This window comes from Rhopilema esculentum, chromosome 16 (genome assembly GCF_057945365.1).
Source record: "Rhopilema esculentum isolate cy_ngs chromosome 16, ASM5794536v1, whole genome shotgun sequence".
Classification (NCBI taxonomy): domain Eukaryota; kingdom Metazoa; phylum Cnidaria; class Scyphozoa; order Rhizostomeae; family Rhizostomatidae; genus Rhopilema; species Rhopilema esculentum.
Window position 1 is genome coordinate 5063969 of NC_142830.1, and position 19478 is coordinate 5083446.

General features: G+C 36.5%; 2 protein-coding genes across 3 annotated transcripts in view; one reads left to right on the forward strand and one right to left on the reverse strand.

Annotated features, from left to right (window-relative positions):
* Nucleotides 1–8: 8 nt before the first annotated feature.
* LOC135682855 (ferric reductase SjCytb561) lies at nt 9–5021 on the forward strand. The gene is made up of 4 exons (XM_065197931.2): nt 9–330; nt 1573–1775; nt 2188–2345; nt 3810–5021. The coding sequence occupies exons 1-4, from the start codon at nt 9–11 to the stop codon at nt 3961–3963; spliced, it is 837 nt and encodes a 278-aa protein (XP_065054003.2). The 3' UTR covers nt 3964–5021.
* A 2480-nt stretch (nt 5022–7501) lies between these two features.
* LOC135682842 (uncharacterized) overlaps nt 7502–19478 on the reverse strand; it is a 36306-nt gene continuing 24329 nt past the window's right edge. For both annotated transcript variants that reach the window (XM_065197913.2, XM_065197914.2), the window contains 4 exons: nt 12183–12274; nt 11722–11820; nt 9678–9771; nt 7502–7799 (listed from right to left, as the gene is read on the reverse strand). In XM_065197913.2, the coding sequence (XP_065053985.2) occupies nt 7654–7799; nt 9678–9771; nt 11722–11820; nt 12183–12274 (431 nt within the window). In that variant the 3' untranslated portion in view covers nt 7502–7653. The remainder of the gene's footprint in view (nt 7800–9677; nt 9772–11721; nt 11821–12182; nt 12275–19478) is intronic.

A 19478-nucleotide genomic window follows, 5' to 3' on the forward strand; every position in this document is an offset into this window, starting at 1 on the left:
TTGGAAAAATGGCTGAACCAGGCGGACAGGCTTCTGTTGATGGCGAGGAGAAAAGTCCTATGCTAAAGCAGGGGGAAAGACAAGAAGAAACGTCAGGGTTGAGATTGCAAGGCAGTCCGGAAGAAAGTAGTATCGATGATGATCAGCCAGCTCTCTTCAACTTTTATCTTCTAACTGGGGTAACGGAGACTGTTGGTATTATATGCCTTGTCATTGTCATTGCATGGGTTGCCCATTTCCGCGGAGGATTTGCGTGGGACGGTTCTGGGAAAGAATTCAATTATCACCCTGTCTTCATGGTCGTTGGTCTGGTGTTTCTCTATGGAAATGGTGAGGCCATTCATCGACTTAACCATTGACTAAATTTATGTTCTTTCTCTTAATTATCGGCTCTAGAGCTGTTTGAGGGTTGGGGTTGGGGAGAGATGCAGCTCCCAATAATGGCCACACTTTTCTCAGATCCCCAAAATGGATTTAGTTGCAAGACAATGATCCGCCACTCAATTCATAGGATCCTATTTATCAAATTATCAATTTTCTGTGTTTTTATTGAAAAGCTATACCAGATTGTGCCAGATTGCTCAAAAAGGTGGGTGTCAGATTGATCTTTTTAATATAACACCAATATTGTGTTGTATTAAGAATAGCAGGAAAACTGCAAAAATTCACAAATAGGGGTTTCTTCTTGAGGAGAATGTGGCCATCTTGCCCTTCCCCACAATAGCGGTGCCAGGCACTAAGTTCTGGGGGGACAAAAAAAAATTAAGCCACGCCCTTTTAACCACCAGAAAACAACCTTTGACCAACTGGGAATGCCAATTTTATCCAAAGGGAACGCCCATGACTAACTTTTGCTTGAAAATATGAAAATCATAGGATTACATCACAAAAAGTATGGTGTCAAAATATTACCCCTCCTCCAACATTTTCTCATCGAATTTAGACAAAATACAAAAATGATTCTGCTGAGAACATGTCCCCCCCCCCAGTCCAAGGTTGGCAATTTGCAATATTTTACTTAATTCTTAATAAAATCCAGAGGCATTTTCTGTCAAATTTTTACTGGAACGATTTTCATTGGATCACCTACCACATCTGCAGTTCCAAAGTCATGCCTACAGCTCAGTCTTTCAATTACTATTACTATTAGACTAATAAGGCTAATACCGCTCCCAGCTGCCTCTGACTGATGATCATTAAAAGCTTTCAGAAGGTATCTTTCAGGGCCATTCTTCTTTTGACTCATCTCTATATAAATTGTTTCCTGTGCAATTTGAACACGTATTAATCCTAGAAGTTATGTGAACAGATTTTAAAGTTGTACCCTTTAAAATTCAAACCTGGATTGAGTTTAACCCAAAAATACTTCTGCAAAATATAACAATACATATCACACATGATGTTTTAAAGATTTCTGAAAAAATGGCAAATAAATTGCTGTTCCCAACAAAATCTATTATTTGCTGTTCAGGAATATAAGGGGATAATTTACACATTGTGCAAGAATTATTGGTATTTCTTGACCATGCATTTCTATAGCTCATTTGCATAAAAGGCATTCTCTTTTTGAAGGAGCAATGGTTTACAGGGTCTTTCGCAATACTGAAAAGCAGTATACCAAGCTGGTTCACATGGTAGTGCAAATTTTGGCTCTCATTTTTACAATTCTTGGACTGGTGACAGTTTTTGACTTTCACAACAAACAAAATATACCCAATATGTATTCATTGCATAGCTGGGTAGGTATAGCAGCAGTGGTGCTCTTTGGTTGCCAGGTAAGTTACATAGGTATGACTTTCTTTGATTGTCTGCAATATATAAATCATATGAAGGTTACCAACAAAATTGTTTGAACCATAGAGCCTTGCAGCTTAGTCAAAAATACATTTTGCAATACTTTTTACATCAGGTTTTCAAAGTGTCATTTCTGTTGCTGGTTTAGGCAATTTCGAGTATTGCCAGTCAGCTAACTGCATGTTTTCTGGGGGATGTTCAATCATGTATCTTTGTTTAAAATTATAAAAACCTAGAAGCTGTATAAATGCTGGATAATGTCTCCTTTGAACTTTACTAGCTACAAAACCTTGTTGCCAAAAATATCCATTAGGAAGATTTGTTTATATTTGTTTTGCTATTATTTGTTTTATGTGCTTATGCTATGTTTATGATGTTTGATTCTCTCTTAAGCTGCTATTTGGATTTCTTGCATTCCTGTTTCCAAAGTTCCCAGAGACATACCGTGCCCAGTATTTGATGGTACATCAGTACTTTGGCTCTGCAGTTTTTGTTATTGCAGTAGGGAATTGCCTCTTGGGAATCACAGAGAAGTTACTATTTAGTATAAAGTTAGTAAATTCTTTATATATTTACAAGCCCATATATTTTCCTGATATTCAATCTCTCCATGGCAATATTTTTAATTGTGATAAAGATATTTTTTAGTTGTAAGCATGTACAGCTAGATAATCATGATAAAAATCATGGTTAGCACAAGGAATTTTTATTCTAAAAATCGTACTTGCCCAAATTTGTCACAACTATTGTTACAGAAAAACACCAGCAATGTTTCTTCCAGGCCTATTCTTTACTGGACATAAATTAATTGTGGTGTAGGTTGTGACCCAGCTTTTTAGAAAGGACTGAGGACCAATTGTTTGCCCCTTTTTCGTGGCAAGTGCCTTTTTATCTGAGCAGAATCCCTTTAAATGCTCCTATAGTACAAAATGGCACCCTTTTTGTTGGGTCCTAACTTTCAATACACTTTAACTTCAAACACAACTTCAACATTTTATTATTAGTATATTTTAAATAGTTACAAGTGGTACGATAATACTAAAACGATTTAAATATTGAAAAGCATATTTTACATGAAATTGTCAGTAGGAAAAAATGAAATACTGAATGACACATAGAAATAACTCACAAGAGTTTTCAAGCTACGCGCCCTTTTGTGATTCTGAAAGTTGTACATTTTTAAAGAAACAGATTTAAGGAAAAACGCATAATACTTGACATGAAGTTGTATCAATAGCAATAACAGAAACTGAATAGAGGTAAAAGAAAGAAAACAACTTAAAAAAGGTAAAAAAGATCAAAAAAGGAAATGAGATAGAAAGAAATAGAGAGATAAAGAAAAGGGGTTGTCTCCAGTTGTTTCTCCACAACACCAGTTGTTTCTGATTCTAGTGTATGTATTCATAAATATTATTAATGTAATTTAACAAGTGTTTCTTGAGTATAACTGTAACACCCACCTTCAAAATAAATGCAGTGCAAGATGGTATGTATTTTGAGATTAAGATTTCTTAACTGTTTGGTAGCTAAAAATTCATTGACAGTTAACCAGAGCATTTTGAATATTTTTCATTGGACAAGAATTAGAATCAATATTGTTTTACACTCAACTTTAAAGCTAATGATAACTTGTGAATATTAGAAACTCATTGCTAACAATGTGCCTTTGCGAGCGTGGCGACGATCCAAACAATGGCAGTAAACTTCTACAGATTAACAAAAATTGATTCCAGACTGTCTGAAAATGCATTATGGGATGCTTGCGTAGCGCAGTGGCTCATTGTTAGCAATGAGTCTTTAAAGTACATTTTGTCGCAAAATGTTTTGGCTTTTAAAATGTTGTTTATTGTCTGATTCTTTTAGAATCTAAACAGCTATCTATCGTTTATTTGAAATTCTTTAAAAAATTTCTTTGTGTTCCCATAGCAAGAGCAAGATTTATGTTTATGTTGCTAGTTAAGTAGATATTGAACAAAATCCTACAACATTGGCAGTTAAAAGTCTTTTTTATGCAGGCCATCATACCCAAAGTTTGTGACTGAAGGAATTCTGGCAAATGTTCTTGGAATATTTTTGGTTGTGTTTGGAGGGTTAGTGCTGCATCTTGTAACACACAAAAGCTACAAAAGAAGGCCAGATGATAGAAAAAGCTACTCACAAATAAACTAGAATTATTCATAATTAATTTATGGTTTAGGTGAATTTATGGTATATTCACCATCATTCCTGGGTTTATCAAACTCTTTCTAAATTTATTGTATCTATAAATTTATTTGTGGTTATTTTATTTTTAACAAAAGAATTTCGAAATAACTTGGGGACAAAGTGTTTAGGACAAATACTGTATGTTAGATACATTAAATTCCAGGCAAGAGATTTTGATTAATTTTTCATAAAAACTTCTGTATCAACAATTCTTGTATATAATACCTCTTAAAGACACCTGTTAATTATTGCATAAGAACAAAATGGTAGAGTATACCTACATTGGTATGACCTGGATCTCTTCTGCTGGAAATCGGTTAGTTTTGTATTAGAAGAAATGGGTTGCACTGATTTTCAAGTCATTGTATGATTAAGTATAAGTAGGTGCACCCCGTATGGTTATGCCGCTGGTGTATTCTAATAGGAAAAACACTTTGTCAAGGTTGTTATCCTGCTGCCAAAGAGGACTTTTCAAAAAATATGTTCCACTATTAACCCCTTAATGCTGTAGCTGCAAGTGCCACTGATGGCTAAATATTCGTTTAGTGCTGGTAGATGATGGAATAGCTTTTAAAATGTCACACTAGGAGTGTTTACTGTTAATATTTGTTGTTAATTTTAGTTTTTTTGACCATCATTATTGCCTTTATGATAGGATATTTTGTGGAGGGCTTGGGTTTGGTTTGCAACCATGAAGGTTGCATTGCTTTATCAGAAATTAAAATACTTTGCAAATATTTCAGTAAAATCAAAATAAATTCCAATTTGTATGGTATTTTCTTGACAAATTTTTGCCATAAAACTCGAGCAACAATTTACTAATTTGAAAAAAGATTTTACAGCTAAAGTTCATATTTTTTTCTGAATAAATTTCCGTAATGGAAATGGTAAGTTTGAAGTTGATTTGGTTAAGCTATAGCTAGTGATATTTAACTGTGCCTATGTTTAAAGAACTACTATTAGTTCACAAAACTTGATAAAATTATTAACTAACTTGATAAAAGGACTTGCAACGCTGCAAAGTTTTGTCTTCTTCGCTTTTTTCTTATCAAGGGTCTGCAAAGTTTCTCATTCGTACAACACTTTGTACGTGTAGAAAAATTTTAGCAGGGCCCGCGCCACCGGGGGGGGGACGGGGTGGCCATGACCCCCCACTTTTACGAAGCAAATAGTTTTAAAGCTCCAGTAAAAGGGGAGAGAGGCCTTGGCCTCCTTCTTTTGCTGACCTTGCTCCCCCTCCCACTTTCAAATTCGTGACGAGGGCCCTGTTTAGGAAAATGAATTTAAGTTTTTTCGTGGAATTTGCAGGCAAATGAAAAATGCCCAGCCTCACTTGCGTCCCTGGTCTACACCTACTTATCTAATAACATATTTAATATACTACAAAACAGGCAATTACGAAGATCCACAACAGATGAAGCCTTGAGGCAATGTTCTTTTCTACAGAAGGTATTTATTGATTTTGCGATGATTGCAAGTGAAAAAAGGGGAAAGAGGAAGCCAACTAGGTCGTTCGAGATTCTGTTTCTGTGCGGACAGTGGTGTCTTGTGTGTGGGTTACCAAAATTTGCCAACAACACTTCCCCGATAAGAATACAATTTACGAGGATTTAATGGTGACATGGTAGAAACAAGGACAAGGCTGAATAAAATTGAGAACACATACAACTAAGCAGAATAAGCATGTGCTTAGGGCATTACAGCCAAAGAAGACACCACAATGTTGAAAAGAAAATAAAAATGTCAAGAAAAATGTAAAAAGAAGTTGTGTAAAATTGATCTAAATATTCTGATTCTTCACCAGGTTACGTTCCCAGGTGTACCAAAATAGAGAATGCTAACGCAGTGCACTCTGACCTCTGTTGGGCAATAAGATCTTTAACAAAGTCATTTTTTCCTGTTATGTTAAGAATTTTGGATTGAGCTCTATGTCTGAGACGTGACGTGTGTGATATCCTTGACAATCTAAAATCACTGCAATAGTAAAAAGTTTTCAAGCAGCTTCCTCGATTTTTTCTCTTAGTTCTAATAAATAAGTATTTGTAGTTGTCCCTTATCTGCTGATATTTTAAGACTTTTGAGATACTCTGACTGTATTCACTCAGTAGCCCATCTAACGGGGCGCTGAAAGATTTCCTGCACCCTTGTTCTGAGCTTTGATCTCAAATCTTTTGTTAACTTACTGGATTTTGGCCAGCAAGATCTACCGGTTCGCATTTGGTCCTTTGTCTTCTAGCTTATGCTGCTCGCATTTGGTCCTTTGTCTTGAATCTGTTGGGAAAACGAACGGAGTGATCTCTCTCGACACCTCAAAGGCCTTTGATCGTGTCTGGTAGAAATTTTCATTTATCCTTTTCATCAATTACCTACTTCCTTTCTTCTACCCCTACAAGTTTTCATTCTTTTGCTGATGACATATATCTGAGCTCACCATCTTCCTTAAATTTACAACATGACTCTGTTGTGAGTGGTCCGGTCAAAGAAGTATTTGACAATAATTGGGAAGTTGGAGAAGACAATCTCTGGTCCCCTAAGATGTGCAAGATACACTAAAAACTCGAGATTCTCCTGTATTTCCTTCCGATAGTTTGTAAACTTTGACGCATTTTTGAACGTTGTTCCTGCACCCAATATTCTTATAACCTGTCTTCTTTAAAAATCGGTATGAACAAGCCTGATATTATCTTCCATTCTTCTTAGCCCTTCCATCCTTTCCCTTTTTTGGGCATTGCTATAAGTCCCTTTGGCCCCCTAACATTACCAACAAAAAAGGTCAACAACTAAAATGGAATGGGTAGGTGGTGAAAAGTGGTGGCACACAGATGGTTCAGTGCTTAGAGCACCAGTGTGCCTTAATCCGCCGCTACCTTCACCTCTTCATGTCGCTCCAATTGAGGGGCAAATCACTCTATTAAAATCTCGTACACCTTTTTTGAAAATCCTATTGTTGTGAAAATCCTATTGAAAATCTTCAAAAATCCTATTATAGGCAAAATCTCGTACGCTTTTTCTATTTGCAAGAGTGAATCGCCCCTCAGCTCCAATGTTAAAAGAACGAATATACCACTCTGAAAAGACGCTCTTCGCACAACAGAAATTTCTGCGAATTTGGATACCGGGCCTTATGACAACTTTGGGAGCTTGCGACGCCGGTGTTTCGGAGCTAGCATTTATTGTAGTAGATTTTGCTTGTTGTGTAGCGGAGAAGCTAGTGGAAGTTTGGTTTCAAAGACAGACCTTTCATACACTGCAGTTTGAGAAGGGAAAATAACTAAGCTACCCAGAAAAGTTCATTTGTAGCCTTATTTTAAAACCATTTGTTATTCATTGAGCTTGGACCATTTTTCGGTATTCACACACACGGTCCTTTATGGGGATATTGATAAAATTTTACTGGAATTGTTCTTTTACTAAAAATAAAAAGGACAGTTGAGCTGTTGCATGCAATAAAATAGTTTTCACGTTCAAATGAGGATGTTTCCATCGCACATAAAATGCCATATTCCTTTATAAATGCTCATCAAAAACCCCAATTGGAACTTACTAAAATTACAATTTTCCCTTTCAACTGAGGAAGCTTATAAAGCATCATAAAGCATCATAAAGCATCATAAAGCGTTACATAGGCTTCTCAGCGCGTTTTGAACTTGATGACTAAACAACCGTTGAAGGGTCCCAGCAATAATGCTTGTTGATATTCATTCCATTCATGAGAGCCATATCTTCATCTGTGATCACAAAGTTAAAAACGTCAAAGTTTTCTTTTATATGTTGTGGGTTCGTTGATTTTGGGATAACACCTACAAGAAATATAAAAGAAATTATTTTAACTTCTTCACAATTTTTTTTAAATATTTTAGTTAATACACCCCGCTTAAAAGCGCATGGAAACGAAAAACCAATTTTTAAAAATCACAGAAAATGTGCATAAAAGCTAGTAGCACCCTTTCCAATGAAAGAATTATAGATATCGTGACTTTTCCCTATTTTTAAGTCAAACTTTAATTCAAAAAGGGACATTTTCATGCCATGTAGCATCAATTACTGTTGAACAAAACTGATTCGCACTTTTAGAAACACTTTTGAGATTGTCTTGGGGTAAGGGAATTTGTTCTAATTAGCTGCACTGTGCAGTGGTCGGCAGGGGCGTAACTTGGCCAATAGTTTTGGGGGGGGGGTGAAAAGGGTTTCTGCCCTGCAAAACTGAGTGGTGCCCTGCAGACCTCGGAGCAACGGTTTGTCTATAGGTTACTAGTGAAAGCTTTACCAGTGTACACTGGTCTTTACCAAGGACAAACTAATAAGCAATAAAAACAAACTTGAAACTTCACTGCCTATGAAATTTCTATTTCTCTACGTGAGCAGAAATTGTTTTTTTTATATTCACTTCATTTAATGTTGATTTGCAAAATTAAGCTTATGAACAGCTAATTGGGGGGGGGGGGAGTACATGATGTAGACAGCGCAATGAAATTTAGCCCAGTGGGGCTAAGAGTCGAGTTGAGTGAGGTAGGAGGACCCACCATGGTTGGTCCGACGTGAATTTTTTTTTTGAAATTATACCTTGTAAAAGGGCTAAAAAGCATCTTTCAGACAAAAATTTAGCAAAATACTATTGTGCTAAAAGAACTGATTGTTTATTGAAAATATTATTGTTTATTGGGAAAAATAGGGAGGGGGATGTCATGCTAAAACTCTAGTGTTAGACGTTGCGGAAGGAAAGAAACGGCAACCTTTCGTTTCAGATTGCAAGTAGTTGTGAATGACAGAGGAAGATGTTGTTTTGATTGGGGGAATTTTTTTTCCTGAACAGAAATGTGCAGTTTCTTGTATCGGGAAGGCCATGTTTACACATCCAAAATTAAAACATTGCAATGTTACAGAAAATGATTTACTGAATTAATGCAATTAAAAGAAAAATAATAAAAATAAACGTGAAAAAGTTAGCAATTAGATGAAACAAAATCGGTATCTTAACGATTCATTATGTTTTTTAGTTCATGCACTGTTAAAAAATAATAGAAAAAATGATAAAAAATTCCTATCTTGACCAAAGCGAGGGCCTTCAGCCCCTTATTGTTCACAGGACATGTAGTTATCCTGTTCGCCCAGAGTACAGCAGATTTTTGCCGCTCAAGACGAAGATTTTTGTCTTTTACGACAAAAATCTGTAGTGTGCGGGGTCAAAACTGAAAGACTTTTGAATTTGCGATAATCTTCGAGATGGGGGGCTGGGGTTGAGCTCCCCCCCAATAATTGTCAAACGGTACTTTATTTCCTTTATAACAGTGTACTGAATAGAAAAAAAATACAATGGGCAGCCTCCCACCCCTCCCACATCAATTTCTTTCCGACGGCACTGTTATCTAATTCAATTCACTTTTATAAAACCACTCTTCGAAGCAGCAATGGCTCTCCTTCGCAACGGATAGTAAAGTCTGCACGCAGGCTATGGCGTAACTTGATGTTCGTGATTGGGTGTGCGGGGCATCCCATAATGAGAAGACGAATAGACGATGTCACGAACAATCGACATGTAAAATCGCTTTAGGGCAGCTCGCCATTTCTGATTTTTGCTTCCTTGCTTATTAGAAAAATGTGTTCTTTGAAGAGAAAATATTGTTTCTCTTTGAGCCAACAAGAAACATTATGCAGTTACATCAACAGTGAGCCCTTACCTATTCCATGCTGGAGACCCCATCTGAGTAGAACTTGTGATGCAGACTTGTCGTATTTCTTAGCAATTTGATTTATTAATGGATCTTTGATCAGCTGTTGAAGAAAAGCGACCAGTTGCATTCAAACGATAAAAATGACCACTCTGTGTTTATAACGATCCCCTTGAATCGGTTTTATTGCTTAACATGAATTTTTATACACTGTCAGAGTACAATATGAAAATTTAAGGATGTAACTGACTGTGTCATGCATTCCGTTAACTATGGAATGCAAGACACACTCTGAATTGATGACGCCACCGAAGTCTTTATTTATAGTATTTGAATTCGGATCTCCCCCTGAAAGACTTTCATGGAATACCTTTAGAATATGCCAAATGAGCCAAATGCTTAAGAACCTGGCGGAGACATGGCTATATAAGCAAATGCTCTCCCACACCCCCTCCCCCCATCAAATCACTGTAATTTGGTCTCTGTTCATAACTTTATAGAAAGCTTTTCAAAGCCATATCTCACCCAATCATTAACATGTTTAACTGATTTTCTATATTAAGGTACAGGGATGTAAACAAGTGGCTAATTTTGGGGGGTCGTGGAAGGTTGAAAATCCCAACTTTACCTAATGAATTTTTTCTTTCGACCTGTTAATCTTCTGTATCTACTAAATTGATTTTTGGAAATAGCCTTATTCCAGATTTATAGTTTCTGTATCATTACCAACATTTTACTCATAATAATTAGTTTTAAGCATAAAAGCACTAAAGAATATGAAGGAAATCTCTAAATTTTGATTAACGTAACAAAAACATTTTAATCTTTTCGTAAGAAGTAAAGCAACCTCAAAGCCAAACCAGTATTATAGATTTTGGATATATTTAATGATAAAAAGTAATATTCTTTCAAGTCAATTAACAGCGTTCTGTTTTTCCCATCTTAAAACTATTTGCTGCAGATCAGTTTTATATAAAATATATTTTTAACAGTAAAGAAGCATCAAGGAATTGACCATTTCATCTTTTGTTTTTGATCGAAGGAAAGTTTTTACAATTTCCCAAGGGCTCAATGTCCTTTGTGTTTTGCAACTGGAAAGGGTGATCTGAGGGCAAGTGCATGCCCGATTCGTAGGAAAAAAACTCTTCTTTGATCAAATACTTCTGCTGCCGCTTCTTTGATCATGGCAATTTCTGATAAGATTTAAGGTGGTCTACAAAGTACAGAGGGAGCTTAGCATACCCTCATTAAGAAGCGCTGAGAATTTCTAGCAATGAAAGATTTTTAATGTTTTAATTGAATTGGTTACTTGTAGTTTCTTAAAAAATTCCCATTTTCAATTGTTCTGATCAATACAGGGTATGATTTTTTTCAAAACCTATTTCAAAACTTTTTAAACTTATTGTTCAAAACAAAACAAAATTTAAACTTCTTATCCAGAAATTCACCTTGCCTGTTCGAAATGACTTTTTTCGAATTAACCCCTGTCAAAAAAACAAAACGGTGTATTGGTGCAGTTTGAGATCCAGGGATCCACATTTAAAAACGATTAGAAGATATGTTTGCTCCAGAATTTGAATTTTAACAAGGTCTAAGATTTTTACATTTAAAAGCCCAAAATCCCTTAGCTATGAAATTCACATATTTGGTCATGAGATTTAGAAAAAAATCCAAGTGAGCTTTTAGGTTTTCCAACTGTAACTGGATTTTCCAACCTTTAGGAGGCCCCCACGCCCCCACGCCCCCACGTCCCCCACGCCACTATGTTATTTACGTGCCTGTTAAGGTACTTCATGGTATACTTTGAGACTGTTTGATCAACACTCAAAATTCTAAAAAATATTATAAAATGACATCATACTTAAAAACTCAATTAAATAGTCCTGGTGGCAAATGATATTTATTGACAGTAACTGGTAGTGATTTGTAAGAGAAAGTTAGAAATTACTAGAATTTTCAAGTGTAAGGTGTTTTCACGACGAAAGTAAACACTAAGCTCTCGGTGCCAGATTATGTGTTTACGGCTAATGGAAATGGTATAAACAAATAAGACCTCGCCTACGCCAAGAGAGGAATAAGCTTGCAGTTGTATCCCTTTGTTTCCGCAATAGTCCAATAACTCCTTTTGATATAGATGCGGGTGAAATTCTACCTGCAAGTGAAAATCGCATAAGGAAATATTTAACAAACATCGTCTTACAAAATGTGGAATTGGGAGATGCTTTTTTAGTTTTTGCAAGCAGAAAGCTGTGAACCTGTGTGGGAAATTCTTTTCAAAGCACAGTGCTGAAATTTACAAGAATTCAGTACGCAGAATTTCTAAAAATCTTGCTATAATTCAATAGGACGGATAATTTTAATACGCCAACATAAATTTGAGGATGTTTTCTGCTACTGTCAATTGGACCCCAAGATAAAAAGTTATTGTTTCCAATGAACATTCTTTTTTCTTCCTTTTGGTCTCGAAAATGGCGCTCCAAATTACTCCGTCCTTCCTACGGACTCAATTTTTACCTGATTTACTGCTGGCATAATCTTTGCATAACTTTCCATCTCCTTTAAATGTTCAATCGTATAGTTAGAGACACCGATGGCTTTTGCAAGTCCTAGAAATAGAAAAAAAATGGAATCACCAACTGCAGGCAGAGAGTGAGTTAAGAACAATAATAAACAGATAGTGTTCGCTCTCACACTTTTTTTCATACCATCTTTTGAAAACAGTGGTGTAATAGGGCTGGCGTGAGCGGTCTAACATATTTAGTGTCGGAGAAGGCCGACATACTGATTTGCGGTTCAGCGAGATGACACGATGTTTGCCCCTTTCATCGAACCTAGAAATCTTCTTTCAAAACCAGGGTTACAAGGTTTAAAAAGTAGCCGTAGCCAAATCATGCCCAATATGAAAACGAGGCTAGAGAACAATAGAAGCGAAGTAAAGTAACACATGAATTTGTTAACAAACTAGATACAATATATGCTATTTCTTTCAATCACGCTGATTTGTTGCATAATACAATCAATACAATGTATAAATAAAAACCATGTGAGGTTAAAAGGTAATTATTTGGGACAAAATATAAAGAATGGCGAACTAATTATTGCTAATTATTCCTAAGATTTAGCATGTTGCTAATGAGTGACATGAAATAAACATAGTATACAAATTGTTGACTGGGATAGTTACTAGGCGTAATACTGAGGTTTCTCAAAATACAATCGCTAACAGTACAGGCCCCAATCAGTCTTTCGCAAGCACAGATAGCCCTCAAAACACGCAGGCACCTCAACCTCACACTGCAATACATCAATTGCCTTAAAACAGGAAAACAGATGCTTTCCAAAGCCATTTGCTACAAATAGCATTGCACAATAACGAAATAAATCTAACAATCTTCTATAATAGCAAAATCCACGCCCGTAAAATAAACACTATAACAGTGCCCTGAGGAGTTCTAAATTTCACAGGGACCCGATTCTACGATCTGCAAGATAATATTTTTGCGAACGTAATTTTAGCTTGGTTGATATGTGACCTTCCATTCAGGCCGTGAACATTCAGAATCACTGGTCAAAAAGTTGATATGGCCTCTCTAGCCTCCTTGACTTTCCAATGTTTTATGTGAATTTTGGGCTTGGTTGATTGGAATCAATCACTTAGGTTCTCTATGAGCCTCAAGCTTAGCGCGGGTCGCATCAACTATATGGTTGGCCACAATGTGCTCTTAAATACTGGTCAGAGATACTTATAGGGGCGAAGCCAAGAGGTGATTTTTGTCGACAAAAAGGGCGTGTCTCATTAATAAAGGGTGTGGTCAAAATATAAATACTCTTATATGCTGCCTTTGTGCGTTTCTGTTTCAAAGTTCATTCTTTAATGCCATACTTTGAAAGTTCAACTACTAAAGAAATATTAATACGTTACAATTGTTGCAAAAAGTTTACAGAAAGAGTACAAAAATTGCTTCTTTTGCCCGGCAAAAATCCTTGATGTGCCGATCCCTTTTGGCGACGCCCCTGGTTATTCATACATCAAACACAGATCAAACAACGATCAATAAGAAAGCAATTAAATAGCTACTCGCTATGTGCCTAGATCACAACTGAAAAAGTTGATCAATCAGTACCAACTGATGGTATTAAAACGTGACATGAATTATCTCTTGACGTTGGACAGTCAAAATCACGGGTAAATTTCAAGGAATACCAGCATTATCTTGACCTTCAAATTAGAACTTTTTAATTCTAAATCTTTAAAATGAAAATCTGTTAGTAGGTGGGGGTCAACAGGGTTTGCAGACCCGGTGGGGGTAACTAAGCCTAATTTTGGATGGGGACGTACCATTTTTGTTACGAGCGAATAGTTGATCCACCACACAAGCTATACTTCTGCATATTTCTGGACCTAACAAAGGCCTTCGACACTGTTGATCCTAAATTTGACAGATAAACCTGAAAAATTTGTATGGCATAAGAGGAATTACTCTAAAATGATATAAATCGTAGCTTTCTAACAGAATCCAGAGATTTTGTGTTTAGGGAGTTTTATCCGAGCCCCAGACCGTAGCTTATGGTTTCCCCCAAGGAAGAGTGTTAGGCCCTTTCTCTTTCTTCTATACTTAAATGACATGCCCCCTACTCGCGCATTCTCAAAAGTTAGGAGACACTCGCTGTTATTATCATTTATTGCAAAAACACACCTTACCCCCTTCCCCCCAATATCAATATTGATGTTGATTTTTTTTAGTTTTCTGGCTTCCACAATCAACAACCGACTAAAGAGCTGACTACGATCCTTTTTAATTGTAAGCTGAAATTGATTAAACAATATTTTCTTCCTTTCTACGTTGATATGAAATTTCACCTCTCTCAACTCTTTCGCTATATTTATAGGCTGTTGTCCTAGTATTTGTCAAAGATGGTCACAATCTTTGTGTACTTGTTTGGAATGGTAGCAGTATTTCGGTCTCCATTGGTCTCTTGGTAGATCTAGGGCCAACCAAATATTTTGTTGCAGCAAGTTCCAAGTTGTACCTGTTCAATTCAATTCATAGTTCATCGGAGCTAACGTTTGTCACTTGTTCCAGTTTCATACAATTAAGCCGTTTTATATAGTTTCATACAGTCCTTCTGATGGCACCATCTGCATTGCTGAGAGCTATGGACGCAGGTGCAAGTGGATACGATAGCGTTGTCTCAAGATCAGCAACTGACCGGGCTTGTTCAAGTACACAACTTTAAGGCCAAGAATGTCGCTCTTAAAATTTAAGGCAAGTACACTCTTAAAATTGTTTTTTTCTTTAATCTTCAGCTTAATTTAACTGACGAAACCTTGAAGGTTGCAACAACATTGTTTCCAGTTTTTTTAAAAGAGAAGACAAGTTTTTCACTGTCAGCTGTAGCCAGGCTCACTCGGAAGACCTTTGATAAAGGAGTGGGCTTTGGAAGAAGAGGTACCTTTTTGAATCTGGAAAATTCACTGAAAAAGGTGTTTTCTACAGTCAATCTAGGCCAAGATTTGGCTGCAGCAAGGTCTTTGCTGACAATATCATAGGATCTCAAAGATTCTTTAGAAAGAGCATCATGTCAATTTTATTCAATGCAACACTTGCAAGACAAGATTTTGTATGTATAGAGGTCATTTGCAACTTACAATAGAGATTTTTGCAGTTTTGTTTTACAGGCTGATGTTCCATTCTAGGCAAAGCTATAAACCTATAAAAAAAGATTCCTATAACTTGAACTTCAGCCTTTTACAATAAGTATAGCTTTGGCCAGAATAATGTGAGAGAATCATAGTGTAGCAGAGCAGGACCTCTTGTTCACTTTCTTCTTTTGTACAAGTCTAGTATCATATTTCAGTAAAAACGGTATGAATAGTTCATATAGAAGTCAGAGGAATGGGGTCTTTCTTAGATCACTTGGATGAGCTTGGGTACATAACTGATTGAGAATGGACAAGCCGGGCAATGATTAAGCGAAGTTTGTCGTGTGCTTTATAGAAATAAAAGAACATCTAAATATTTAGTGCAGAAATTCGAAAGAAAAAAAAGAATCATAGATCCCAATCTCTTGCTGCCATGCAAAGGAAACACAAGGTTTTATATTATGCATGCAAACTAAATCTCTATGATTATCAAGGTGATTTGATGCTTCAGTTGGGATCTCTAGTAGATAGATCATGATTGGGATTTATGAAGTTCTATCCTCAGAGTGATACTTGTAACCAAGAATATACCTGGGAACTTTCGAAAAGCCATGCTGAACTAAAAAAGAGCTTCTAACTCAGGTGACGATTTTGAGGAACTTTGAAACGGTCAAACGATTTTCGATGATCCAGTAGTTTTTCCATTAGTGTTATTTATCAATTAGTAATGAATACCGCTACATAGTTCATATGGATGACAATTCAAAAATTAGTCATATCAAAAGATATATTAAACCTTTTAGATGTCTATTCAGGGATAAAAAATTTAAGATTACGCAATTGCCTTGTGAAACGAGGCTTTTGGCCCTTTTAACGGACCAAAATTCAATTTCAAGCATTTATGGGCAAGAAATATGCTCAATCAGCTTATAATTGTAATTTATTTCCGTTTAAACTGTTTTCTCATTTAATACCTTATACCGTGTTCTAAAAATAGCTTTTAGATGCAATTTTGCATTGCCTTTATATTTCATCGTTTTACCGTAGTGAGACAACATATATTCATATATTTGCTAATTTTTTCTTTAGTAACCGTATATATCACAATACCCTGGGTACCAGGGTATGTTCTCGTTTCGTCGGCTGAACAGTTTAACGAAGCTACACTAGCTTTCGCTGTTGTCCCCATCGCTGATCTTGTCCCTACTCTTTGCTATGTCATTGGAAACAGTTCATCGACGCATTGCAATGTACGGCTCCTATCCTACAGACTTTTCCATAAGTAAGAGGGACTAAAATGGTTTTGCTTGCTGTTGTACATCTGGAAAATGGGCCGAGACATGGTTTATTGTCCATGAACCAATCAAATTCCATCCTGACTGGGCTCTTTGCAGCTATAGACGTCACGTGCTTGGTTAGCGGCCCAAACGGTTTTTGTCTTTTTCGAATGAACTTGAGTAACTTGCTGTCCGCACACAAATTCAAATTCATTTTCGTGTACTTAAATCAGCAAATATTTACAATTTATTGAATATGATTGCTAAAGGAACTAAATTTAGTTTTTCTAAATTTAGAAATGGGCGTCACCCCCCTTTTCCAAGCATCTATAGGGTGTGGTTGTGCGTAATTTTCCTCTATTTTCTGTTCCATACAAAGCATGACCATTGTCTTAAGGCCAGCTTCGCCACTGAATGCCATATCTCACAACTTTTCTCGCCGCCAACCATGGTGGCGGCTTTCACTTAACCCCTGAGAAATAAAAACATTTGCCTCCTCACTTGAAATAAAGTCCTCTCCCCGCCGCACTCTTTCCCCTACCCTGGGTACCAGACTCTCTATTATTTTATATAGTGAGTCTGGTACCCAGCGTATCTTTCCCCATAGACTTGATGCTCTCATGTCAGCTGACGTTAACACAGTCAGTGTACCTGGCTGCTCAAACAATGTTTAGAAAAACATCAACCCTCGCCCTGATCAAATTTAAATGATCACATGACAAGAACAACTTATAAATTTCATAGAGCCCCCCTTGTTAAAATTTTACGACTTCATCCTTGCCCCTAATATATGCCGCTGTCCCTAAGCAGAGCAAGGGCATATCATTGTCGCATGTCGCATGAAGAATTGCTCTGTTTTGAAAGATCAAATCTGGAAAACACTTTCAAAAAGCAAATCGTTTTTCTTCCAATTTTCTATCTGAGGCTAAACATGTTTACGCTACGCTGTTCTAATATTTTGCAAATCGAGCTTTCTTAAAGAGAAAAAGAGTGTAAACTATCAATACTAAGGCTGTTTCTGTATTAAGGTTTGAGCTGGGATATTCAGGTAGACAGAAGAGAGAAAAGGACTGAACAAGAGAAAATTTGGCGAATTCGACCCCGGTTAAGCGGCAGGCACACATTTTTCCCCCATTCTTGTGGCAGGCGCGTCCCTACGCCTTTTGAAACACATAACTCTTTTCGCCTCCATGAAATATTTTTTAAAGTTACAAAATTTCAAGTAAATAAAGTCATCTTCATGCAATCGGCTGAAAGCGCGGACACATTCTTGACACCCATAGCAAAATTGATTGGCAACGTTGATTAGTTAAAATGTTCACCTTCAAAGTCTTACTACAGTGATGACAAGCCACTTTTTCTAACTATAAAACTTCGAATGAAACAATAAACTCATCAAGTTTTCGATATCTCTGCATGAATGCAAAAGGTTGTGAACCAGTATTAATCACAACGAAGCAGTGTTGATAATCGTTAATCATTGTGAGTGATCGAGAACCATCATGGGTCATAATAAATCCGCGAAGGCCATCGTGAATCAGCTCAAATGATCGTGAATCTCTGTTAATCATTGTAAATCGGCATACCGTAAAAGCTCTATTAAGCCCCCTCTCTATTAAGCCTCTATCAAGCACCCTCTCTATAAATTTTCAAATTCATTTGAAAGTGAAAAAGAGAAGATAACAGAATTTTTTTATTCTCCAGAGTATATTTTTGCTATTCGCTTATCTTTTTTTATGCGCCAAGGACGAAGTTTTGTCAAGATTGGGCCTTAAATTTTATGCTAAAGGCGAACATCACCTTCAGAAATGATGAGAATGTTTAAAAACATGACTGATCTTGGTTTGCTAGTGCGAAGTTCAATTCTTCCTACCTTTTCTTGGCTAAACTTCTGCATGAAGTTGCACCAATCATAAGATGTAGCAGAGAAAAAATAAAACATGTTGGCCAATGCCTTTTGCAAGGGAATGTTTATCTTACCAATAAAGAGATTCAATCAGTATTTTTTGAATACGTAAGCAGTGGCGGTACTAAAAACGTTTTTTAGGGGGTTGTCAAGTGTCAGGTTGCCGGGTAGGAGATTTTTCAATTAGATAAAATGAAGGCATAATTTGCTGTCGAAAAATGCCATGATCATTCCCCCCGTTTGCTAACTATTGAATTTTATGATTCTTGAACAATTTTCCTACTGTTAGTGTAAATGAACATTAAAAATTTGTCACATCTTATGTAAATCGGCTCGTTTTTTAAAACCCTCAGTTTATCCCCAACCCTAAAGTACCATTCTGAATATTATCTTGTCCGACCAGCATGCTCTGAAAATAAACTTTAGATGCATTTTCGAGATTTCCTCTATATTTAATCGTTTTTAGCTTGTTGAGATGCATATATTCGCTAATTTTTACTTAGATAACCGGATAGTTACACGATTTACAGTGGATTGAAGGAATAGGGGACTTGGCCGAGTTTCTATGTTCCAAAAATAGATGTTAAGTGAATTTTTGAGGATGCCTCTGTAATATAGGTACTTATTTCATTTTAGGTCAGTCTTGCGTTTATGCTTATATCTGTTCATGCTTATCTTTGATTGGGATATATTAGTTTGTCGCGTGTTAGTTTTTCATGTTTTCCGGTATAGTAATATTTTACATGCCCTCTTACCCTACAAAGTTCCCCCGCGTATCTTAATATATCTAACACCTCCTACTAGTTCATTTACGTATTGCACGATAGATACCGACAATAACACCGGCAATTATTGATGTTAGTTTGCTATATTGTAATGCTGTTATATAAAGTAGAGTAAGGAGAAACAGAGTTAGTTAGAGAGAAGCGTGGTGCTTGCGAAAGGCCACTGCTATCAAACATGTAGACACTCACTCGCACGCA